Source organism: Notothenia rossii (genome assembly GCF_949606895.1).
Source record: "Notothenia rossii genome assembly, chromosome: 1".
NCBI lineage: Eukaryota > Metazoa > Chordata > Actinopteri > Perciformes > Nototheniidae > Notothenia > Notothenia rossii.
In genome coordinates, this window is record NC_136912.1 from 90760751 (window position 1) to 90782641 (window position 21891).

General features: G+C 41.2%; 1 protein-coding gene across 1 annotated transcript; it reads right to left on the reverse strand.

The window, feature by feature from the left end:
- Window positions 1-1777: 1777 nt before the first annotated feature.
- On the reverse strand, window positions 1778-20890 carry cdc34a (cell division cycle 34 homolog a). The gene is made up of 5 exons (XM_079665997.1): window positions 20449-20890; window positions 8382-8468; window positions 7611-7708; window positions 5397-5531; window positions 1778-4319 (listed from the first exon to the last, which is right to left on the reverse strand). Exons 1-5 carry the CDS (start codon window positions 20629-20631, stop codon window positions 4103-4105), a joined length of 720 nt encoding a protein of 239 aa, XP_079522123.1. The 5' UTR covers window positions 20632-20890; the 3' UTR covers window positions 1778-4102.
- Between the last annotated feature and the right edge of the window lie 1001 nt (window positions 20891-21891).

Consider the following 21891-nt stretch of genomic DNA (forward strand, 5'->3'; position numbering starts at 1 on the left):
AGCAGACATTTGAGCTGAATAAACAACAGAGAACCACACACTTTTAATACACTGCTATGGAAATAAGTACCTTTTTAATAACAGTCATGAGAGGGACTGTTTTGACTCTTAAATGTATTATTTCTGTGGTCATTGAGTCTTTCTACAGACCACAGACACGCCAGAAACAGGCTGCTGCTGCCCTCTAGAGGCACGAAGCATTCACATTATAAATACATGCAAATACATATCAGATAGAGCTGTAATTCACATTCAAAAAAGGAAAACCGCTGATAAAAAATATGCAAACAAGAGCACTTGGTATGAGCTTATGTGTCTCCAATAAGAAAAGGTTATTGCTCTGTGTCTTTAAATGCCTTTTTAATAATGTATTTGTGCTGTATTTGTTCTTAAATGTTGTTTGATTTTAATCTGTAAAGCACGTTGAATCGCCACGTGATGAAGTGCTATATAAATAAAATTGCCTTGCCTTGCTCTGTGTAGTCTGATGTCAGTTTACTTGCAGGATTTGCCACTGAAAAGCATCTGTAAAAAAAAAACAGTGACAGGAAACCTTTTTTATAAAGCTGCACTGCCTAATCATCTTGATCTCCTAAAAAACAAATTCCTGCAAATGATCAAAAAACTCCTTTATACTTTCAGTAAAGCTGCATAAGTAAAATTCTTCATTATGCAACTTCTATAAAAGCCCAGCAGAAATTGTGACTTGGAAGAAGTAGAGATATGTGTCTAAAAAAATTCAGAAAATAGTTTCTCCAGATTGAAGGGGATGTTTTTAAATGTGTCAGCTCAAAACTCAATATTTACTGTATAAGATATAAAACAGAGAAAAGCAGGACTTCTTCATCTTTGAGGCTGAAAACATAACTTAAAAGATGAATGGATATTCTAGTTTTGCTGCCGATAAGAAAAGATTTTACTTGTTGTGCCAGAGTTACAAAAATACATAAACACAGCAGCATGATAGTACATATGTACACTGAAAGTGCAGTAACAAGAGCAATTCAATATCTACAGGAAACATAGACGGTCACATAATGTAAATATTAGTAGTACAAAATGGACGACTACTATATCTACTACTAATATAGACTCAACGTGTGTAGATCTACTTTACATGTTTAAGTGCAAAGAGAGCTGTAGAAGATAAGGGGAAAGGAAACATGTGCATTTCCGAAATTCCCACTTGTAACATGAAAACATGGAAAGCATCAGAAAATACTTTAAAAGTCTCCACCACCCGCAGAAGGATGACCACATGCACTCTCCTCTCTGTTGTACCACTAAAAGGTTTGATATACATAAAATAAATAAGTGAAACAAAGAATTTGAAAATACACAACCGGATAAAATCGGCCACTTCCTCACAGAGCCCCTCCTCCAACACAGACGAACGCGCACATGACCAATGAGGGCACGAGATAAGTTTGTGCTCAGATGGAAGGCTGACAGGCAGGTAGGCCATCCAGTTATTTTAGCCGGGCCGGCTCAGATGATTGGTCGTGCTTTTTACAGCGCCACGGCTTCCACAGATGGCATTTTTTAAATGTATTTATTGTCAAAGCATTTAATGTATTCATTGCTATCGGGATGTTAAGAGCATTCCATGGAATATAACAAAAAGTGTTTCTGAAATGAATTACCTATCCCACCTTTAACGGAGCTAACCCCTTAACCATTCCAGTTGAAAGTTCAACACAAGAAATGAAAATGAGATATTTAAAACTCAAGTCACACATTTACTCTGCACTTCAATAAGACAAAGAAACAGTCAATATCTAATAAAGATCTTTATTTCAGATTTTAAATAGATTTACAAACCATAAGAAAAAAAGAAAATATAAACAAGAAAAAAAACACATCAAGTGATCGTCAAATATCCACATGTGCATATCAAGGTAGATTGTAAACAGTCCTTTGAAGCCGAACAGCGAGACTCCCCGGGGTTCACTCAGCGCCAGAAAGGATGTTTGTTTGTTTAGTTGTTGTTTTTTTTGTTTGTCGTTTCCTGAGGTTCTTGTAGTTTTCTGTAATTATCTGCCGGGTTTTTTATTTTTATCCCTCAGTGATGCCGACACAGAGCTCAGAGAACCGGGGGGCGAGTGGGGAGGAAAGACGATGAAATAACAGCAGTTTGACAAAAAAATAATGAAATCCCATTCACCCTGAAACCGAACACAAAAAAGGAAGGGGGGGTCATTCATAGGTTGTGTAATGAACATCAGTCATTATCATTATTACAAGTGTTCATAACTAATGTATGCGTCTGTGTGGTGTCGATTAATGCTGCTATATTTAAGTAGAACTCATTCTTTTATGAACAATCCTGGTTTTTTTCCCCCCATCAGGTCAATTTCCGTAGCACTTAATACATGTGAGAAAGAAAACAATTTGAAAAAAAAAAAGATTACATCAAAACAGTAAAAGAAGCAAACAAACCCCCCCCCCCCTTCAAAATAACAAAAAGAAAAAAAGACACCCCTCAGCCCATTCACAATGCAACAGCTTTAGATAAAATGGAGTTTCTGTCCCTGGACACGACCCCCACCCTGATCTAAAACCTCAAAAAGGTGTCAAACATCTACTGAAGAACCGTTCTCAAACTCATGCTCAACCCTTCCCCCATTTCTCCTCAGCACACCGTATAAGCAGTCGGCCAATAATCTAACGGAAACAGCGAGAACGTAAGTGTTAAAAATACTGCTGGGTGTTAACGCGTGTCTGAGTGTCCCGTTAGGAGAGGCCTCTGACAGTGTGGACTGGAAACACTCGCACCCCCCCCATCAGTCTGTATCACTCACACTGCTACCTGATCTCCTCTGAGGTCACAGGGTTCATTCACTCAGGTGAGTCAAGATGGCTGTAGCCCAGTGGAGCGTTTCAGAGGAATGGGGGGGGGGGGGGTAGGAACAAGAGCCTCAGAGCCACCACTAGGGGGCGAGCTCTGATGAAGGTCAGTGCTCTGGAGTTAGAATAACAGACGTGAAGATGGATAAATCAAACGTCCACTTCTGAACCGAGACAGTCCGAAGCCCCACCGGTTGGAACACTCCCCATCAGCTTTCCTGCCACGTTTAAAGCACTGCGTATTAAGTAGCACTGACTGCATAGGGTGTTTTTAAAAAATACAGTACATTGGATTTCAGCAGCTAGATGTTTCTGAATGATTCCAGGCCACTAGTAGCTCGTGCTCGTGTGATGAAGGCTGCGTGGCAGGACGTTTCTGATCTACATTCCCGGCTTTGTAGCTCGGATGTTGGATGTTACATCTTTCTCTCACGCCTCGGACAAATCAAGACGGATGCTGCTATTAATAAATCCCATTGAGAGTCACAGTATCCCCACCTGAGGCCTTGTGAGCTCGAATATCCCCCTCTGCTGTCTTTCCAACAAGTCTTTCAGATCTGTGGTGTCAGGGAGCGAGGGGAAGGCACGAGGGAGTGTGAACAGCTTTTTTTAATGGATCACTTTTGGAGCAGCACAAGCCCTGGGGCTCAAAAGAAAAAGAACAAGAAGAGGCAGGGCTTCAAACAGCCCGCTAACAGGAGGTCACACACATGGCTCAGAAGTGACTCAGCTTTTCAAAAACACACACACATGTGTGCACACTTTCTTTCTAAATTAGCCTCGCGCTCGTTTGACTCGGATCTGATCGGAGCTGTGACGTTACATTCCAGCTCGCTGATGTCGAGAAAAGGCGCGAGCTCTCCAAATTCTCTGAGAGGAAACGTGGCCATCTTTGTTCAAAGCTGGACAAAAAGGAGCAGGTCTCGGAGTAAAGACGCAGGACGTTTAAACAGGTATCAGTGCAGACAAAGAGAAGCTGTTACTGTACGTTGTGCTGCTGTGTATGTGTAACCTCTACTCAAAAAACAAAATGAAAACATGTCAGAAACAAACAAAAACAACTGCAGCTTGTTTCGATGCAATCAGGTTTTAGTGCGCATACTGTGAGAGCACGAGACAGAAGTGAGGACGACGAGGGAGGGAATTAAAGTTCAGTCCATGACGAGAGAGGGGGGTGTGTGTGTGTGTGTGTGTGTGTGTGTCTGTGTGTGTGTGTGTGTGTGTGTGGTGGGGGAGGAGCATAAAGGGGAAGTTGTCAAGAGTCCTCGGTGCCTGAGTCGTCGTAGCAACAGTCCTCGTTGTCCTCCTCGTCGTCGTCGTCCAGCTCCTCGTCGTCGTAGTAGTCGTCGTACAGCAGGTTGGAGCCGTCGTCTGTGGGCGGGACCAGCGTGCGGACGCAGTACTCGTCGAGCGTGATCGGGACTTTGACTCCGTCCCGCTCTGCTTCCGCCTTGGTCCCCACCACCTGCTTCCTGTTTGGGGGGGGGGAACAGAAAGCGTTCAAAAAGATATCTTCATGACAGAACAACAATTGATTCTTTCTAAAAACTAGATTATTTCAACAACCTTCAAACGCTCCCGACCTGATGGGGGACTGATTTCTCTTTTAATGTTTTTATTTATTTTTACACATTTATATTTGTCTTTACTGATCCGTTTTTACTTGCCATTTTATTTACTTATTGTTATTAATTAAAAAAATTGTCACTGTTTTTATTTTTTATATCTGAACTAGGAATCCATTTTTTATTTTTGTATTATTCTGGCTGCTGCTTCACTCAGAAATAGCACAATAATCACTGTTTGTGCTATACTGTACATACATTACATTTAATACCTTTTCAACACATGTATATGTCCACTTTAAATGTACTATTGGACGTGAGCTTATTGGTTTTTACGTGTGCTTGTCTCTATACTTAATTTGGTAGACTACTCTTTTTATTTTTGCCTTTTTTTTTTATCTGCTCTGGCCCCTTTGCTGTAAATGTCCCTGCTATGGGACTTATACAGGATTTGAGATTCTGTCATTATAATTGAACTGTGCTGTGTGTTATATGAGCTATGTGTTGCCTGGTGGAAATAGTAATCTATACTAAAATATACAAGTTTAACTAGGACAAGGACTTGTGTTTTATGGATGAATTAATATTCATTCGTAGTATAATTGTGTTATTAACCTTGAGGAATGCTTTGATTGTTAATATTATGTTTGACTTATTGATGCTTGAAAGGATTATTGTTTTTGTTTTACTTCCATACTTGATTGTTAATAATAACCAGAATCTTTGTTGTGCTTGAGTTTGTATTCCTTTATGTAAGAAAGAACAATGCACATGAATCAACATAGCTATTCAGTAATCCGCATTCTCCGGCAGGTTCATGGCAGTAAAACAAAAAACTTACAAGAGCAAAAATGTGTTAAGTGTGTAAATGTGTTTGCCTGTATGTGTTTGGACCCAAGGCAGAGTAGCCAATGCTAACGCTAGTGCTAATGGGACGCTAATGGTGACCCTAATAAAGAGTGAAGTGGTCTTTTTTCCTCCAACCTGATGATCTCGATGTATTCTCTGTCCTTGCCCTTGCTGTCCCTCCACTTGCGGTACATGACGGAGGCGTCCACGTTGGCGGGGGAGAAGGTGTTGGGCTCGTTGAGGAGAGAGATGACGCTGAGCAGGATGGTCCTGGAAGAGGGATTCAAATACAGGAGAGCAATTAGGGAGGAGGACAGAGGAAGATGGAGGTAAGATGAGACAAGGGGCATTGAGAAAGCAGGACAAAGAAGTGAGCAGAGACAGAGAGGACATATGGGAGAGAAGGAGAGGGGGGGGGGGGGGGAGACGGAGGGTCAGACGAGCAGCCGGCTCGACCCCAGAACATCCACCCGTCTCTGCTGGAGATGAACAACCTCCTGGAACAACTCCAATTTCTAACAGGCTGAACTGATGATCATCCTTAAACACTGAAATTCAAAATGGTATGTTCATTATTTATCAAAGACTGTTAAACGGCTGACATGTTGTTTTAAATACGGCACAAAGTAATAGGCCTGGTTTTAAAAAGGTCTCCTATTATACTGTTTTTCATCAATATATATATTAATATATAGAACATTGCAGCATTACCCATAATCCCCTCTGTTTCAGCCCTGTTTCAAAAGAGCTGATTCTCTGTCTGTTACTTTAGAGCAGGGGTGGGGAATCTTTTTCCTCTGAAGGGCCATTTCAATTTTTTCAACATCCTCCGAGGGCCGTACAAATGATTTACCTCTGCTTAAAAAAAAAACTAAAATCACAGCCCATTCATTCACGTGCACGGTGTGGCATGACCACCCAAACAGAAAGATATTGGACACAAGATGTAAGTGGGGGGGGGGGGACCTAACCTAAGTTAAAAGCATCAATCTGGTGCACTTTGAGAGCAACATTAGGAGATCTATGGATACATCTCTCAACACCCATATGAAACACAACTGTTCTTTTTTATGGATATTTTACAAATCACTCCCTTTTCAAACTGTATTCTTGTTTATCAATAACAACTTTTTTTTACTGTCATATAGTATTTTATACCTGTTTACTTTATTCTCTTATTTCATTTTCAGACAGGTTTTTATAGAAATGGATCAGGACGAAAAGAGAGAATCTTTTTTCCTGAGACTTTCAGAGTCTCTTTCCACAGAGGGGACACATGTTGACGTAGAAGAGACATGAAGAAGAGGGGACACATGTTGACGTAGAAGAGACATGAAGAAGAGGGGACACATGTTGATGTAGAAGAGACATGAAGAAGAGGGGACACATGTTGATGTAGAAGAGACATGAAGAAGAGGGGACACATGTTGACGTAGAAGAGACATGAAGAAGAGGGGACACATGTTGATGTAGAAGAGACATGGAGAAGAGGGGACACATGTTGATGTAGAAGAGACATGAAGAAGAGGGGACACATGTTGATGTAGAAGAGACATGAAGAAGAGGGGACACATGTTGATGTAGAAGAGACATGAAGAAGAGGGGACACACGTTGATGTAGAAGAGACGTGAAGAAGAGGGGACACATGTTGATGTAGAAGAGACATGAAGAAGAGGGGACACATGTTGATGTAGAAGAGACATGAAGAAGAGGGGACACATGTTGATGTAGAAGAGACATGAAGAAGAGGGGACACATGTTGATGTAGAAGAGACATGAAGAAGAGGGGACACATGTTGATGTAGAAGAGACATGAAGAAGAGGGGACACATGTTGATGTAGAAGAGACAGGAAGAAGAGGAGACACATGTTGATGTAGAAGAGACATGAAGAAGAGGGGACACATGTTGATGTAGAAGAGACATGAAGAAGAGGGGACACATGTTGATGTAGAAGAGACATGAAAACGTGGATTTTGCATAATAGGTGACCTTTAAAGGTTTTTCCTTGATTACGGACTTGAAGCCGTTATACATCGCGTGCTTAATTACTTCTCACTTTGGTAACGCTCACTTCCAGCAATCAGTAAAAATGTGAGCAACTAGCGGCATCAATCGCTGCATGATTGGTTAAGCTTTTAGTCTGTACTGATCGGTGGACAACGAGCAGCAGGGAAAATAAGGACGGAAGAAGAAGAAGAAGAAGAAGAAGAAGAAGGGTATTTAGGCGATATCGATTTTGTCTGTCCAGATGGGTAAAGGGACAGAAGTAGAGTGACCCTGGTAACTATTTATTTAATCCTTGTTCTTTAAGATATCATCTAGGCTTGATGAATGGATGTTTAGTACCTGACGTTCTGCGTGGGGTTCCACCTCTCTGAAGGCAGCTCTCCGCTCTGAGGGTCGTCCACAGGGGGGTGCAGGATGGAGATACAAACATCCCCGTTCTACAGAGACGGGAGAAAACACAACCGTGTTCAGAAAATAGTTATTACTACAGTTATTACCACCTCACATGTATTAGGCACCATAAGGATAAATGCCACAACACACTCTGGGCAAGTTTCTTAACAGTATAAAAAAGTCAGTGAGAAAATTGTTTTTATTAAATGTCTTCAATATTATTATAATTTTTGTATTTCATGCATGTGTGAATTAATAGGATTTTTTCATCATGACTCATTGATATCAAATACTTGAATTGTACTCCCTGTTATTATTAGACAGCCCTTTTCTTACAGTATTATATTCAGACTTTTTTCTTTATAAACTGAAATATATAGCAACACATTACTTACATGTGCCCGAACACAAAGTATATATGATAAGAACACATTTATGTTTTCTGAAACATTTATCCAGTAAACCTATTTTTTTAAGTTATACCAAAAATAAATCATTTTAAAAATGCAGTTGTGGGCACAAATGGGTTTAAAGATACTCATCCAGAGCCACACATTTAAAATCCTTAAAAAGGAAAATAGAGCTCAACCAGGATCCCGTGTTTTCATATACTAATTTAAAACCCTAAAGAAATGATAATAGATCACTAGTGTATTCATAGGGCCTATAAGGAGTGTGTGTAGGTTTTGTCCAATCATTAATACGGTTCACAATTACCTCATAAATGTTGGGGTGCCACATTTTGGTGAGGAAGCGAAAGGCAGGTGGAGAGTACGGGTAGTCGACGGGGAACTTGATCCGAGCCTGAGGGCGAGAGAAGACACATACTAGCAACATGAGAGGCAGGCAGTTTAAAACACCGCAGACGAGTCAGGACTGCGTCCCTCCAAACGCTCGCTGCGTGGGAGAAGCGTTTCCCACCGGCTGACAGCACTCTGAATCAAGCTTGGAAACACTGTGAATAACGTCTTGTGAAACATGAAGATTATCTGTTGTGTTAGTCATGCGATGTTGACATCAATGTAAGTTCGACGTCATTTTTTCTTGTTCATACTTTTTATTTATCTAACATAGAACAGGTCAGGAGTGGACTGGGACGGTTTCAGGTGTAGAATCTCTGAGATTAAATGTCAAAAAGTACTTTTCTGTGGATTTAAAAACACGTGCATGGTCCCCAGAAGCTGATCCACACTCCCTCTAGCAGGATTGTTGAGATATTGGACTTAGTGGTAATAAAGAAAGTGTTGAGGTTTTCCAGCAGGAATCTCTTCTAAAGCACACGTTAGTGGCGGTGGAGCGGGCTTCCTGTACATTTAGCCGTATTTCTTCTTCACTTTGTTAGTTTCCATTTCCCAGGGCTGCTTTTCTTAATTGGTTGAGTTGTTATTCTCTGAGATGAATCCTGTGAAGTTTGATGTTATTGACACTGCTGACTGGAGCTTCACCCCCATGCAGCATCAGAAGGACATTCCTCTGTTATGTGGTCAGATCCAACTTTACTTAAATGCAGAGGTGGAAGAAGTACTTATTTACTTAAGTTAAAGTAGCAATACTACAAAATGCTCTGGTACAAGTAAACAAGTAAGTACATTCAAAATTGTACTTAAGTAAAAAAGTATTAGCATTAGAAAATACTTTGATTACAAGTTATGCAAAATGGCTTTTTTTAAGCACCAGATATTTTTTAATTAAAATCATTGGTGCTTTAATGTGCTCATCACTTCACTGTTTAACTTGGTAAAGGTGGGGCAGGCACACACACACACACACACACACACACACACACACACACACACACACACACACACACACACACACACACACACACACACACACACACACACACACACACACACACACACACACACACACACACACACACACACACACACACACACACACACACACACACACACACACACACACACACACACACACACACACACACACACACACACACACACACACACACACACACACACTATAAATAGCAGCTGAAGAGTCATGGCAAACCTGATGGAGGTGGCTGGGCAAGGAGGAGCTAATGACGTTGTAATGTAATATGGTGTGGAGGCAGGGTGGAGGCTTCAGTGCATTCAGCTGCCGAGTGTGCGGGGGGGGGGGGGGGGGGGTTGGTATAGAGACATTGTGGGGGTTTGTCCTCTCCAGCTGTCATTGCAACCCAAGACAATCCGCTGCTCAAACCCGTGTTCTGCTATTATATGTCCTAACGCTGACACCACCCCCCCCACTCACACTGTATAAATGCTCCTGTGTGTGGCGGACCCCTCCTCCCGTTACAGAAGGAGTGCAATGGGTGGGACGGGGGACATGCACACACCGACTACACTGATTACACACACGCACGTCACTCACTGCATGAAACCTTCTGCTTATCCCCCCCCCCACAACACATACATACACACACTTGCTCACATTTGCTGATTCGGCATGGTCAGCTGGTCCTCGCCACAGTGAGCCGACGAGCGGGAGGTGGAGAGTGGGGGGATTTCACTTTGTATAAAAAGGGGTTGTGCTCCATATAATAACTGTGCTTAACATTAAGGTCTTATCCCGCTTTGCATGCAATGTGGCATTAAAACCAGGCTGGATGTAACGGGAACAAGTCAACACCAAACTGTTCAGTGCCATCAGATTGCTGCATTTCAAGGTCTGTAAAGGGGGGGGGTCAGTAATGTCATTTCTTTTGGCCCTGAATTGCTAAATAAACGACTCCCATGATATAAAACCAGAGCAGGGAAGAAACACTGACCCAGGCCTGAGAGAATGATGCTTTAGGGGAAAAAAACGAAATCCCTGGTTCTGCCTGACCCAGCCAGAAAGCTGGCAGCCCTTCAGAGTGCAGGGTGCAAGCCAACGCTGTACACATTACAGGCTGGAAACAGTGCAACCCATAGCAGCCAGCAGAAGGGGGGGGGGGGGGGGGGGGGGGAGGGCCAGGGAACAACAGTGAGAGCTTAGTTTGTCTTCCAAAACAATATTTCCACATCATGATGAAATCTGGCCACTGGCTTGGAAGATAATCTGCGTCATGTCCAACAAACCGTGGCGCTTCAGATGAACTTCATTTGGTGCAATTCAAAAGGGGATGGAGATGGTGTTAAATACATAGAGGGCGTATAAGGTTAAATGTCATTCCCAGTAGAAACTGTGGTGTATGCTTGTTTGTCTTCCAAGTTTGTATTCCAAGAAAATAGCGTGTGAGGAAATGGTCTAGAGCAGCTGGAAAGCCCCAGACATCAAAAAATTATTATTTTAGCAAAGCACCGTTTATCAATCCAGTTTCATTACTCAACTCTAAACGATATCTTAGATACAAGACACGATTGAAAATCAAGGATATGACACCAAAAACAAAAACATCTCTTTGGTGACCCACAGGAAAATGTTTCCAAATACTTATCGTCGCTTTTATTAATTAAGCCCCTAACTTGTCCCATGTCTAATGAGGCATCAACACTTGCCACAACAAAGCTCCATTCATCACGATCCTGCCCGTCTGAATGCGAGCTACAGGAAGGTGGGGATATGCATTAAGGATACGGATTGATCCCTTTGAGAAGGTAAGAGCACGGTTTCACAATGCAGCTTACCAGGAGCCTTTAAACCGTATTCCTTTTAACGCAATTTCACAAACTGTATACCACGCAATGGGTACAGTAAATATTAGAGCTCCGTGATATTATGAAACACAATGCAGTCAGTAGGCAGGTGAAGAACTGATAAATGTGTGTTCCTTCTGGTTATAGTAGAAAAAACTATAGATTTAAAAACATTGAAAGAAAAAGGTCTGTGAGGTCTATCCAGGCAAAGGATAGGTTACAACAAGCCATATTGGAGACCCCGAAACGTCCTTTATTATATAAATATATATTTATATAAAAAACAAGATATAAAAAAATGTTTGTTCCAAATGAAAAAGCAAATAAACCTTTGAAGCACTGTCAAGGCCAGGGGTCGGGATGGGCCCCACGACAGGTCTAAAACTGGGGACGTTGCCCGTTATGACCATGATCAATATAGTTGATAAATGACTATACATTTATGTGTCAACAAATATCTGTTGGCCAGATGAGAGACACAGCACTATATTGTCAACGCCCGTCATTACACAAAATGTTGCCTCATGTGTGACCCATCACAAAAGAAGCTGGCGGCTCAAACTGACGATACAAAAGGTCCTTTGTAACCTCAAGCGCTGCTAATGTGTGGACAAAAAGGTACACAAAAAAAAGGCATAGAAAAAGCTACTTTGTGACAATTGTTGACGTGAGGACTAGGCCTCCCGGGGGCAGGAATGAAACGGTGGACCTGCCCACCCAGGTGACACCAAACCCTGGATAGACAGAGGGATGGAGGAGAGGAGTGTGATGGAGGTGGATGATTGATGATGACAGAAGAAAAGAAACACAAAGAACGATACAGGAGGGTCTTAAAAAGGCCAGTATCATCTTTCTCTTTCTAATCCCAAAAGAAAATGTTGGTGCATTGAATAGATCTATTCCTGTTACAGTACTTTTACCAAACAACTCCCACTCGCTTCATTCTCAGTGTCTCCACAACACAAGCTCAAAAAGCTCTCTGCCCATCACAGAGTGCTATCTTCAATTCACTTGCTTCAAGATGCTACAGCTGACTTGCATGTCATGCCTCAGAATTGGATTAAGACAAGAATTAACAGCATCCACAGTCTGGAGGTGAGCAACCCTGAAGAGCTCATTTGAAGTGAAGCCAGTTTCCTGTCAAGCATGCACAAAAAAAGACTCCTTACTGAGAAGATCTGTGAAAATCTCTTTTGGATTGGGCGCTAAAACGCTGCCTTGAAGAGAGAACAGGAACAAGAGTGAACGTGCCCACCGTGTGGAAAGGGACAGCAAGGAGAAGTGAACCAAGTCAATGCAAAGACCCTGAACAGAACAAATCCTTCAGTTCTCCCTGAGCAGCTCTTTGCCTTCCCTACAGACCTTATCCTCACACACCAAAGTCCTTGGGTACAGCAAATTCCATACACTGACACACACACATGGAGGTCCCAGAGATGATCATGTTGGCACCCAGCGGTCCCCCACCTCATTAACTCAGAAGGTTACAGTGGATGAGAAGGAAAGGATCAAATACTGAAGCTTCATTTCCTGGTTTAGACTTAACCCTCATAGCAACAGTAGTCTGGTCTTTTGCATTTCAAATCAAAGGCATCATACCGTCACGTTATAAATGATTTGAGTCGCGTCTATATTCATTCACAATTAGAAATATCAAATTGGGGGCTCTGTGGTGCGAAACAAGTTTTGTTACACCCCAACTAGAGATGTCCCGATCCGATCACGTGATCGGGGATCGGAGCCGATCACGTGATTTTCAAAAGATCGGAAGAAAAAAAATTGGGGATCGGGATTTTTTTTTTTTATATATACTTTTTTAAAATTTTGTATTCAATGTTACAAAACAAAAATGACCATGTTCAAGTCTTAAAATCATCCTGAGGGCCTTAGTTTTGCTTTCAAATTACAGAACATCTTGTATGTGTTGCTTCTTTGGGGCTTGTTTTCATAGACCTGGTTGCTTATTTCTCTCAAATCTGGCAACAGAGTGGGCGCAGTGTCTAATTGTAGCAGTAAGCTAACGAGTACTGAAAGCTTTATTTTGTTTTGATCCAATGCTGCACAACTGAACTGATCCAATGCTGCTGTGAAAGAAAGAAGCTATATCCATGTTGGATAGAATATCCAATTTAAATAAAAAAATAACCTTAAGGGACAACTTGAATGATTTTTTTTTCTCTTAATGCATTGCATAAAGATCGGATCGGGAAAAATCGGTTTCGGCAAATTGTCAAAATCAAATGATCGGAATCGGATCGGGAGCAAAACAAGGTGATCGGGACATCCCTAACCCCAACATTTCACAAAGGCAGAGCACACCAAACTTTTTTAACCATAAAAGTCGTCATATTCGAAGGAGAGTATTACGCATTGGGCGTGTTGTTTATTGGTCACGTCCATGGTGTGCAAAGGCCCTAAGGGTCTAACGATAATTCCTGTATCTTAATTTAAATGGTCTCTGCCAATACAGGAAGCTGGACAGGTTTTTTCAAGTCACTCATTTGAGGATATTCCTGATTATCCTGGATAATGATAATTCACCATGTACAACAACTACAACTACTACTAGTGTTTTTATTGCCATCCTGGGTAAATCCGATATCGTCCAATCCCTAAACGCAACAAATGGGACTTTGAAACAAACAACTTCTACAGCGTTGTGTTAAAGGGTACTTCACTGGTGGCCCCTTACAGGAAGAGGAGAAGCACACGTGGGCTCCAGGGGACGGTTATAACCGTCTACTGGGGCCTCACGCTCACCTCTATTCACAGCAGGCTCTGCATTGAAAAGAGGCTCCACCCTGGAGGAATTGCCCGCCTGCTCTTGCATGGCAGGTTCTGTATTCCCACTGCGTTGCCCTGCTCTCGTTTCTCTGTGACACAGCCAGTGGGGGAAACATGAGTCGGACAGCTCGGCCCTCGCCCCTCCACCGCTACTAACATGGCGCTGGGACACGTAACAAAGCATCCACCCAGCCTCAACAGAACCGAGTGTTGACTGATTGTCTGGAAAACACACACAGCCAGGCCCGCGCCAAAAGCAGAGGGCAACACCCGTCTGTTTCATGTTTGCTGTGAAGAAGTGGTTTGTCAGTGTTTTGAAGCCACAGGAGAAAACCACTTGAGTGCAATATGAAAGATGTTTCCATTCCATACGATTGTTGGAGTTGCAGAAACCCCGTTTACGTCAGAATGACATGGAACAAAAAGCTTAATTAAAGCTGCCAGGTGCTGACACAGCAGTACTTCAAAACAGGGTCACATTTATTTTCACAGACCCCCAGGCTCTACCACAGTAGTACAGTTGTACCTCATTGTGACCTTAAATATCTGGATACAAAGCCAGTGTTTGCCCTATATACAAACAGTTATATATTAAAACATTATTTTTCATTAAAATAATAATAAGTGGCGACCCTTTTTGATTGTTTGTGATGTGTATTTGTGTTACTGTTTGTTCAACAAAAGGTGTATTTTGCTAAATCTTGAGACCTTGCCACAGTATGTACTCGGCCTCAAGAGCCTTTCTTGTGCTGGCAGACACATAGAAACATATTGGCGGGGCGCACTTTGCACGCACAAAACAATTCCATGCGCTCCGTGCTCACATTTAGCTGGGCCTGCGTGCCTTAGCACCGCTGCTATGACTCCATGCTAGGGGAGACACTGAAGGCACTGTACATCTTTCTGTTCTCCTGCTGCCCGACAGCAAAGAGAGAATAATCAGCAGATAAATCAATAAATAATAGAATTGTTAATGGCAGCCATTAACCAGTTAAAGTAGATATTCAAACCCCAGATTAACTCTGTATTAAACTACAAAAAGCAAATAAAACCTCAGTTATGGTATCGTCTCGGCAATCAAACTAAACATGTACAACAACAACAACAACAACAACAACAACACACACACAGCGAGTCAGTGTGAGAACACTCCTGTAAATTCCGATCTCTGGGTGAAAACCACACAGTCAATCTGCTTCAAACGTGTCCCAGGACCACTGCTGGCTGCGGGGCAGACGGGCCTTCTGCCAGGAATCCTCACACACTCTGAGCCTGAAGGGATGCTTCACATGACACACACACAAAGGACCTTCAGCTTGGAAAGGGCTCAGAAACAATGAATGAATGCCAGTATTAACGGGGGTAACGGTGTGAGATTGTCACAGCAGAACAACCACCTAAGAAAAACCAAGAGCTTTACACTATTATTGTCATCAGTTACAATAATCCCTAAAAAAAGAATGAGAACCGAATTGTAATATTGAACAAAAAAGCAGAACTTTAGCATGTTATTTAATGTTATATATATATCTGGTAGGGACTCCTGTCTGTACCTTTAACTCACACTTGTGTCATTTTCTTTTTTTAAATATAGTAGATAACCAAAAGGTACATGGTATGATAACCGCCACACTGTTCCAACCCTAGTCAGTATCAGCTCCTGTGAGACCAACATGTCAATGATCAAAGTATTATCTTGGCTCAGTTTGCCTGTAAAACTGCAGCCTGATTTCATGAAACTTAGTGAAAGGGTTTAACATGGGCCAAGAAAGAACCGACATTTTGGAGCAGACCCGAATCACGTGGCAGATAGAAAACTGTTGTTCTCTTCCGTTAGCATTGAGAAATTGGTAAATGTACCGTATTCACGTGGTGTCGGAATGTTGTCCCAAAATAAATCCCAGATTGAAAAATGTACGTCTCGGCTATCTATTTGGTGTTAAATCCCTCTTAATAAATACGTTCAACACATCTTCAATGTTGTTTTCATACAACCACTTGCTCATGAACACACTGAAGTCGGAAAATGACTTTGAATCTGATGGTAACAAACAATTGTCAAAACGTTGTGAAAACTCTCGTGGTATTTGCTGATGCACAACCTGTCCTATAGGCATGGGCGGTATCATTTTTTGCATACCGTCATACCTTGCTGACATCATACCGCGGTATACGGTATACGACGGTATCAGTCCCAATTTAAGGGGTCATTTCTCCCCCCAACATTTTTTTTACTCACTATATCAACAGCCTCACCAAAAATATTTTCCACCAGCCGCCACTGACGGTATGACGTGGGTCGACTTGAGTGAGGTGGCGTTCGGCGGCAAATAGATGTTTCGAGCGGTATATTATATGTTCGGTGTAAAATGCAGCCCGAGCCGGTAGACGCTCGCAAAGTGCCGCGACGTGCGCGCTATTACAAAACAAGGGCTGCATATATGACACATTGTGCAAATGGCACATTTTGAGATCGGATACAGGACGCGTTTGTAGATGTCCGACGTTGTTTCCATAGTGAGCTAAGTTAACAATATATCATCATACATAAACATTTTCCGGGAGTAAATACTTGACTTATTGAATAAAGTTTGCTATATTCACCAACTAGTTTGGCAATATTATTCCGTGCATGTGTTAAAAACCTTATTTCCATTTGATTCATTGGATTACTCGCGTGAATGTTTAGCACGTAAATGCTTTCGTTTTTAAAACCGTCCGACCTCCACTACAAAACCATCAACCAGTTGCATAGGATTAAAAAATGTCAACACTCACTCACCCCGTCTTAAACATTCCCAAAGAAGTGCCTCTGTCTCTCGTTGTGCTGGATGAAGTCACTGGCGACGAGTAAACCCAAAATAGTCCCAAACAGGCGCAGAGGCATTTTTCTTTTTTACTAGTTGTCCGAGTTCGGGGCCGACAAATGCTGCCGCCATCTTGCTCAGCTCAGCTCTTTGCTGAGCTCTGAGAGCGGGAAAGACGGACTGCCCTCCCCTGCCCTCTGCTGGCGCGTGCTGTGCATTACAACCAATGTCGTCCCTGTCAAAACTCCGTGTCAGTGTAATAGAATGAAACGCATCTGTGATTTGGCGCACAGTCTGTGACGTCACGGTATTGAAAATCATACCGACGGTATTTCGAAATACCCTGGTATACCGTAATACCGTCATACCGCCCAAGCCTAGTCCTAACATTAAAGCATTGAATAACCTTTTAAAATTTAGCAGGGTTACCATCTAGGCCAGGGGTGTCCAAACTACGGCCCGGGGGCCATTTTGAATTCAAAAAGTATAATAGAATATGGCCCACAAATTTAACTTGTGCTTGTCTTATATTGTACTTCTTAAATATACATGTTAAAATATCTTACACAGTAGTATTCATGTGCTAATAACACCACTTCAAATAAATGCATTCAATTCAAGTTGGAAACATTTTCTAACATATCTTAGTTGATAAGAAAAAAGCCCAATAACTTATTTACAAGCTTGAAACACACCCTTTCTATTTCCTCTTATTATAATCAATCTGAGGCTCCTGTTTTAAGGGATGAGCTGCCAACACTCACATCATTGACCTACATTTGATTGATTTTGCTAACTTATAACTGAACTTATGAGGTAATATACCTCTAGTGAGTGGTCCAGCCCTTCGTATATTTTTTTCTGTATGTGGCCCTCGGAGAAAAAAGTTTGGACACCCCTATAGGCAATATCCTATCAGAACCCATCACATTTATAGACCAATAAGAAATTAGACATTTGTCAGAGAGCTTTACAGACTGTTAAACCTAGAAACTCCACAATAATTCATACGGAGGGCTCACTCTCCAACACAGACATACGTACAATAGATGTCGTATCTAAAACACACCATAACCAGTTCACAAGAATTTTACAATTTGAGGGTGAACATATAAACACGACCTGCTTATTGTAGATCAAGGACAGTAATCGAATGTTCTTTGAATGAAACTGCAATATTACTGCAGTTCTGAATATATTTTGTGATGGTGTGACTCTTCGAGAGCACCACCCACGAAAAAAGAACATCTGACTCAGCCAGGTTTTCACATATGACGTCGTTCAGTCGCCGTGTTTCAGGTGAACCCGGCGGCTGCAGCAGGTCAGGGCTGTTTGAGTAACCTGAATCAGAACAGGGTGGGATTCTCTTTCTTTTTTGTGGGAATAAGGCAAACTGGTTGGATGGAAACCCAGCAGAGAACAATGAGTCACAACCATGCGGTGGATTTCACAGCCAGGCTGTGCATTCCTGGCCGACAAAGGAATCCTGTACACAGCAGCACCCACACGGATACACTGAGCTCCATCTACGGTCGCCTGACCCGCAGCTTGTATTCACAGGCCCCGAAAACACCAGAGGCTAAATGAATACTCAAGAACTGGAAAAACAAAAACGCTGTACGGCTGTCGTGACGGTTTACACAGAGCAGTTATGTATATGCTGGATAATCTGAACACAGTGGGATCCTTCACTGATACATTACAGTTGAGCTGTAATATGGAACCAACTATGGCTAAAAGGGACCATTTACTATATGAATATGTTGTTATTGCAACTCAAAGACGAATTAAGTGTATTCTCGGGGTCCTTACCTACATTATTATTGTGGTTAAATCACAAAGACAGACCATCATGCTTCCTCAATAATAGAGCCTCATTATCCTACGTTTGATATCCAATAAAACAACAATGTAGGACACCTTTGAAGCAGCAGTGAGAGGAATTGATTTGAATTCGCCAGACGAAGTAATAAATCAAACTACTTTACAAGGATGAATAACAACATTAGCATAGGCCTCGGGTGAGCTACAATCCACTCAGTGATTTGCAATGTGTGACGTTGATGTTTACATGTTCATTAGGTTTATGACTAATCAACAGCTCTGCTATGGCAACAAATGATATGCTTTTCTATATTTACAATGTAGGTGTGTGTTTTCCACTGAGACTTAAAGTGAGTCGGTAACCAGGTACTGTAACACCAAAGGACCAAAACCGTGAAAACAACCAGTTTTTATAAAGGTCAAGGGTCACGGCGCCTTGAAAATACATTTAAAAACACACAAATCAGCAGCTGCTTTGTAAAGTGCCAACCCTCTACGTCGATAACACTCACAAACAGGAACACATCTGTATCTCCACTCTCGGGGGAGGAAGAGTGCAAGAAAAACAATTTAAATGTATTTTCAGTTACCATAACTTAGATAAGCTTAGATGTAGGTTCTTCGTTTCAAAAGTGACATACATCTTGGATTGATTAGATATATATTTAAAAGTACAACTTGTTTTGTAAAAACACCAAGGAACTGATGAAATGATAAAGCTTATCATAGTAACGTTAAGGCTTGAGGTGGCTATGCTAACCATCTTGTGTTTCATATTAAAACAAGATAAAACATGATCATGTACCAACTGTCACCATAAATAAATCCCCTCAATTAAGTAGTTTAAATAAATAAAAAAGGACATGAAATAAAAAAGTTGTTAGATTTGTATTAAGGGTTAAAAAGGTGTTAATCCTGATTGAGTGGAGTTTATTTAAAGTCAGCTGTGTGATGTAACTAATTTATAATTTACTCAAGTACTGTACATAACTTAGTACAATGTATGGGTACTTTACTTGAGTAATTCCATTGCTATGCTACTTTGTACTTCTAGACTACAAAAATACATAGGTAAATAATGTACTTTGACTGCGCTACCTTTAGTTACTTTGCATATATAATCACTTAAATATGACTTTAGTTACATCTGGATTACATTCAAAGGCTACTGAGCGGTACATAAAGTGATTCAAACTAGTTCCACTTTTACCATCTATGATAAACACAACATCAATAACTATAATCAAAGCACGGTGGATTTGATTCGGAAATGGGGCAATCTGCATATGGACTTTTACTTGAGTAACACAATGAATACAGGACTTTTAATTTTAGAGTATTCCTACACTTTGGTATTTCTACTTTGACATGAATAAAATATCTTCTTACCACATTGGCTAACTTTCAGATAAAATAAAGGACCTTAATCAATCCCAGTTTTCAGTATACATAAGACACATGGGGAAAGTTTTAATGTTTTCAAGCTCGAAAGCGTAATAATCCTGATTGAGTAGAGTGTATTTAAAGTTAAACAAAGCAGTAGAGCCTGTTTTATCCGAGTAATAAAGAACAACTGCTAATTATCTAATGTAACGTTTTAAACTGTTACCTGCTGTGTATGAAGACGTAACTTGGAGGCCAATGTTAACCGTTGGGTTCTTCTCCATGAGTAAACTACTTAAACACAGGCTAAATCTCACAGCTACAGAACAATAGACCGACTGCTAGCTAACATTAGCTACTCACCTTAAAATAACCACCCTCGTAGTGTGTGTTCGGGGGTCCGAATATCGCCACTTCCCAGTTGTACATGTCCGACTCGTCCACCAAAGTTATTTTGAACCCTTCGACCGGTTCATCTTGGAGACTTTTCATCTCCAGCATCAGGGCTTTTTGGGAACTGGCTACATGGTGTCCATGCTGAGCCATATTCCTACAACGATCTGTGTAAATATATCAGCAACCCACCACAGCTGTGACGGGGAAGAAGGACAAAGCTAGCTACGAACAAACAATGGCTATCAGTGGAGAAAGAACGTGAGTTTCCGTTGGTTTCCGTTAGTCTGGTTCCAAAACAGGATCTGAAAACGGGTCTTTATTTGGTCAGAGCTCGTGCGGCTTCCTCTCCGTTGTTGTGAACAGTCCCGGGGAGCCCCAGTTATTAACATCCATCTGAACCTGCTGTTAAAGTCAGATACCATGCATGTTGCACTTCCGGTACAGCTTTCAAAATAAGGCCCTTTTTAAAATCTGGTTGAACGAATATTGTTGATAGATAGAGAAGTACTTTATTGATCCCAATTTGGGAAATGTTTGCGTTGCAGCAGGATGAAAAACAAGGCAATGTACATAAGAGAAATGAAGACACAAGAAATAAACAATCTAAAATATTTCTGAAGTAGAAATAAAATAGCAATAGCAAGTTGGAACACGTGGAACACATTATACAGCTCCGAAATGCACCTTGGATGTTAAATTGTTACTCGTGTGTAATGCTTGACAATACCCACAAAATAAATTTGGGATGAATAAAGTATCTATCATCAGTCTATCTAAATATCTAAATCCCAGTTGTATGTATTCTCTTTTTAGTTTCAAATTAATTGCTGTTCGGTTGGAACTAAGCTCTAGTCTAGATAAAAGGCATCCCCTAGCGAAAGATGCCAAATTACTTGCACCTGAAAATGAACATATTCTCCAAAATATATTAAATTCACAAGCTTTTATTTTGAAAGCAAACACAGGAAACCCAGTTTGGTTAGCTTGTTAGTGATGCTAACGAAAGCTAGCACGGTTCCTCGATTGAGTGTTGTTTCTATCACACATAAAAAAGGTGGTCTCAAGCAACATTTAAAGTTTGATAAACTAATTCTACATACATCTATAAAAAAGGAAAACTCTCGGCTTTGTTAGCTGAACTTTACTAAACTCAGCTGCTCGCTGTCATTCATTATGGGGGTCGATTACTTCTGCTTATACGCAAGGCATTCTGGGAATTGAAGTTTAAAGCAATGCAGCTAGATGTCTAAGTAATCACACATGAGTGATAATGTGCCAAGTTACATCTCTGTGTTATACATATTAAAATATACAAAAACACCACACCTCAACACACGCATTATTATGTGAGCAATCTGTTAAAACAGTAGATTAAAAAAATATATATATGTGACAAACACAAAAAGTACA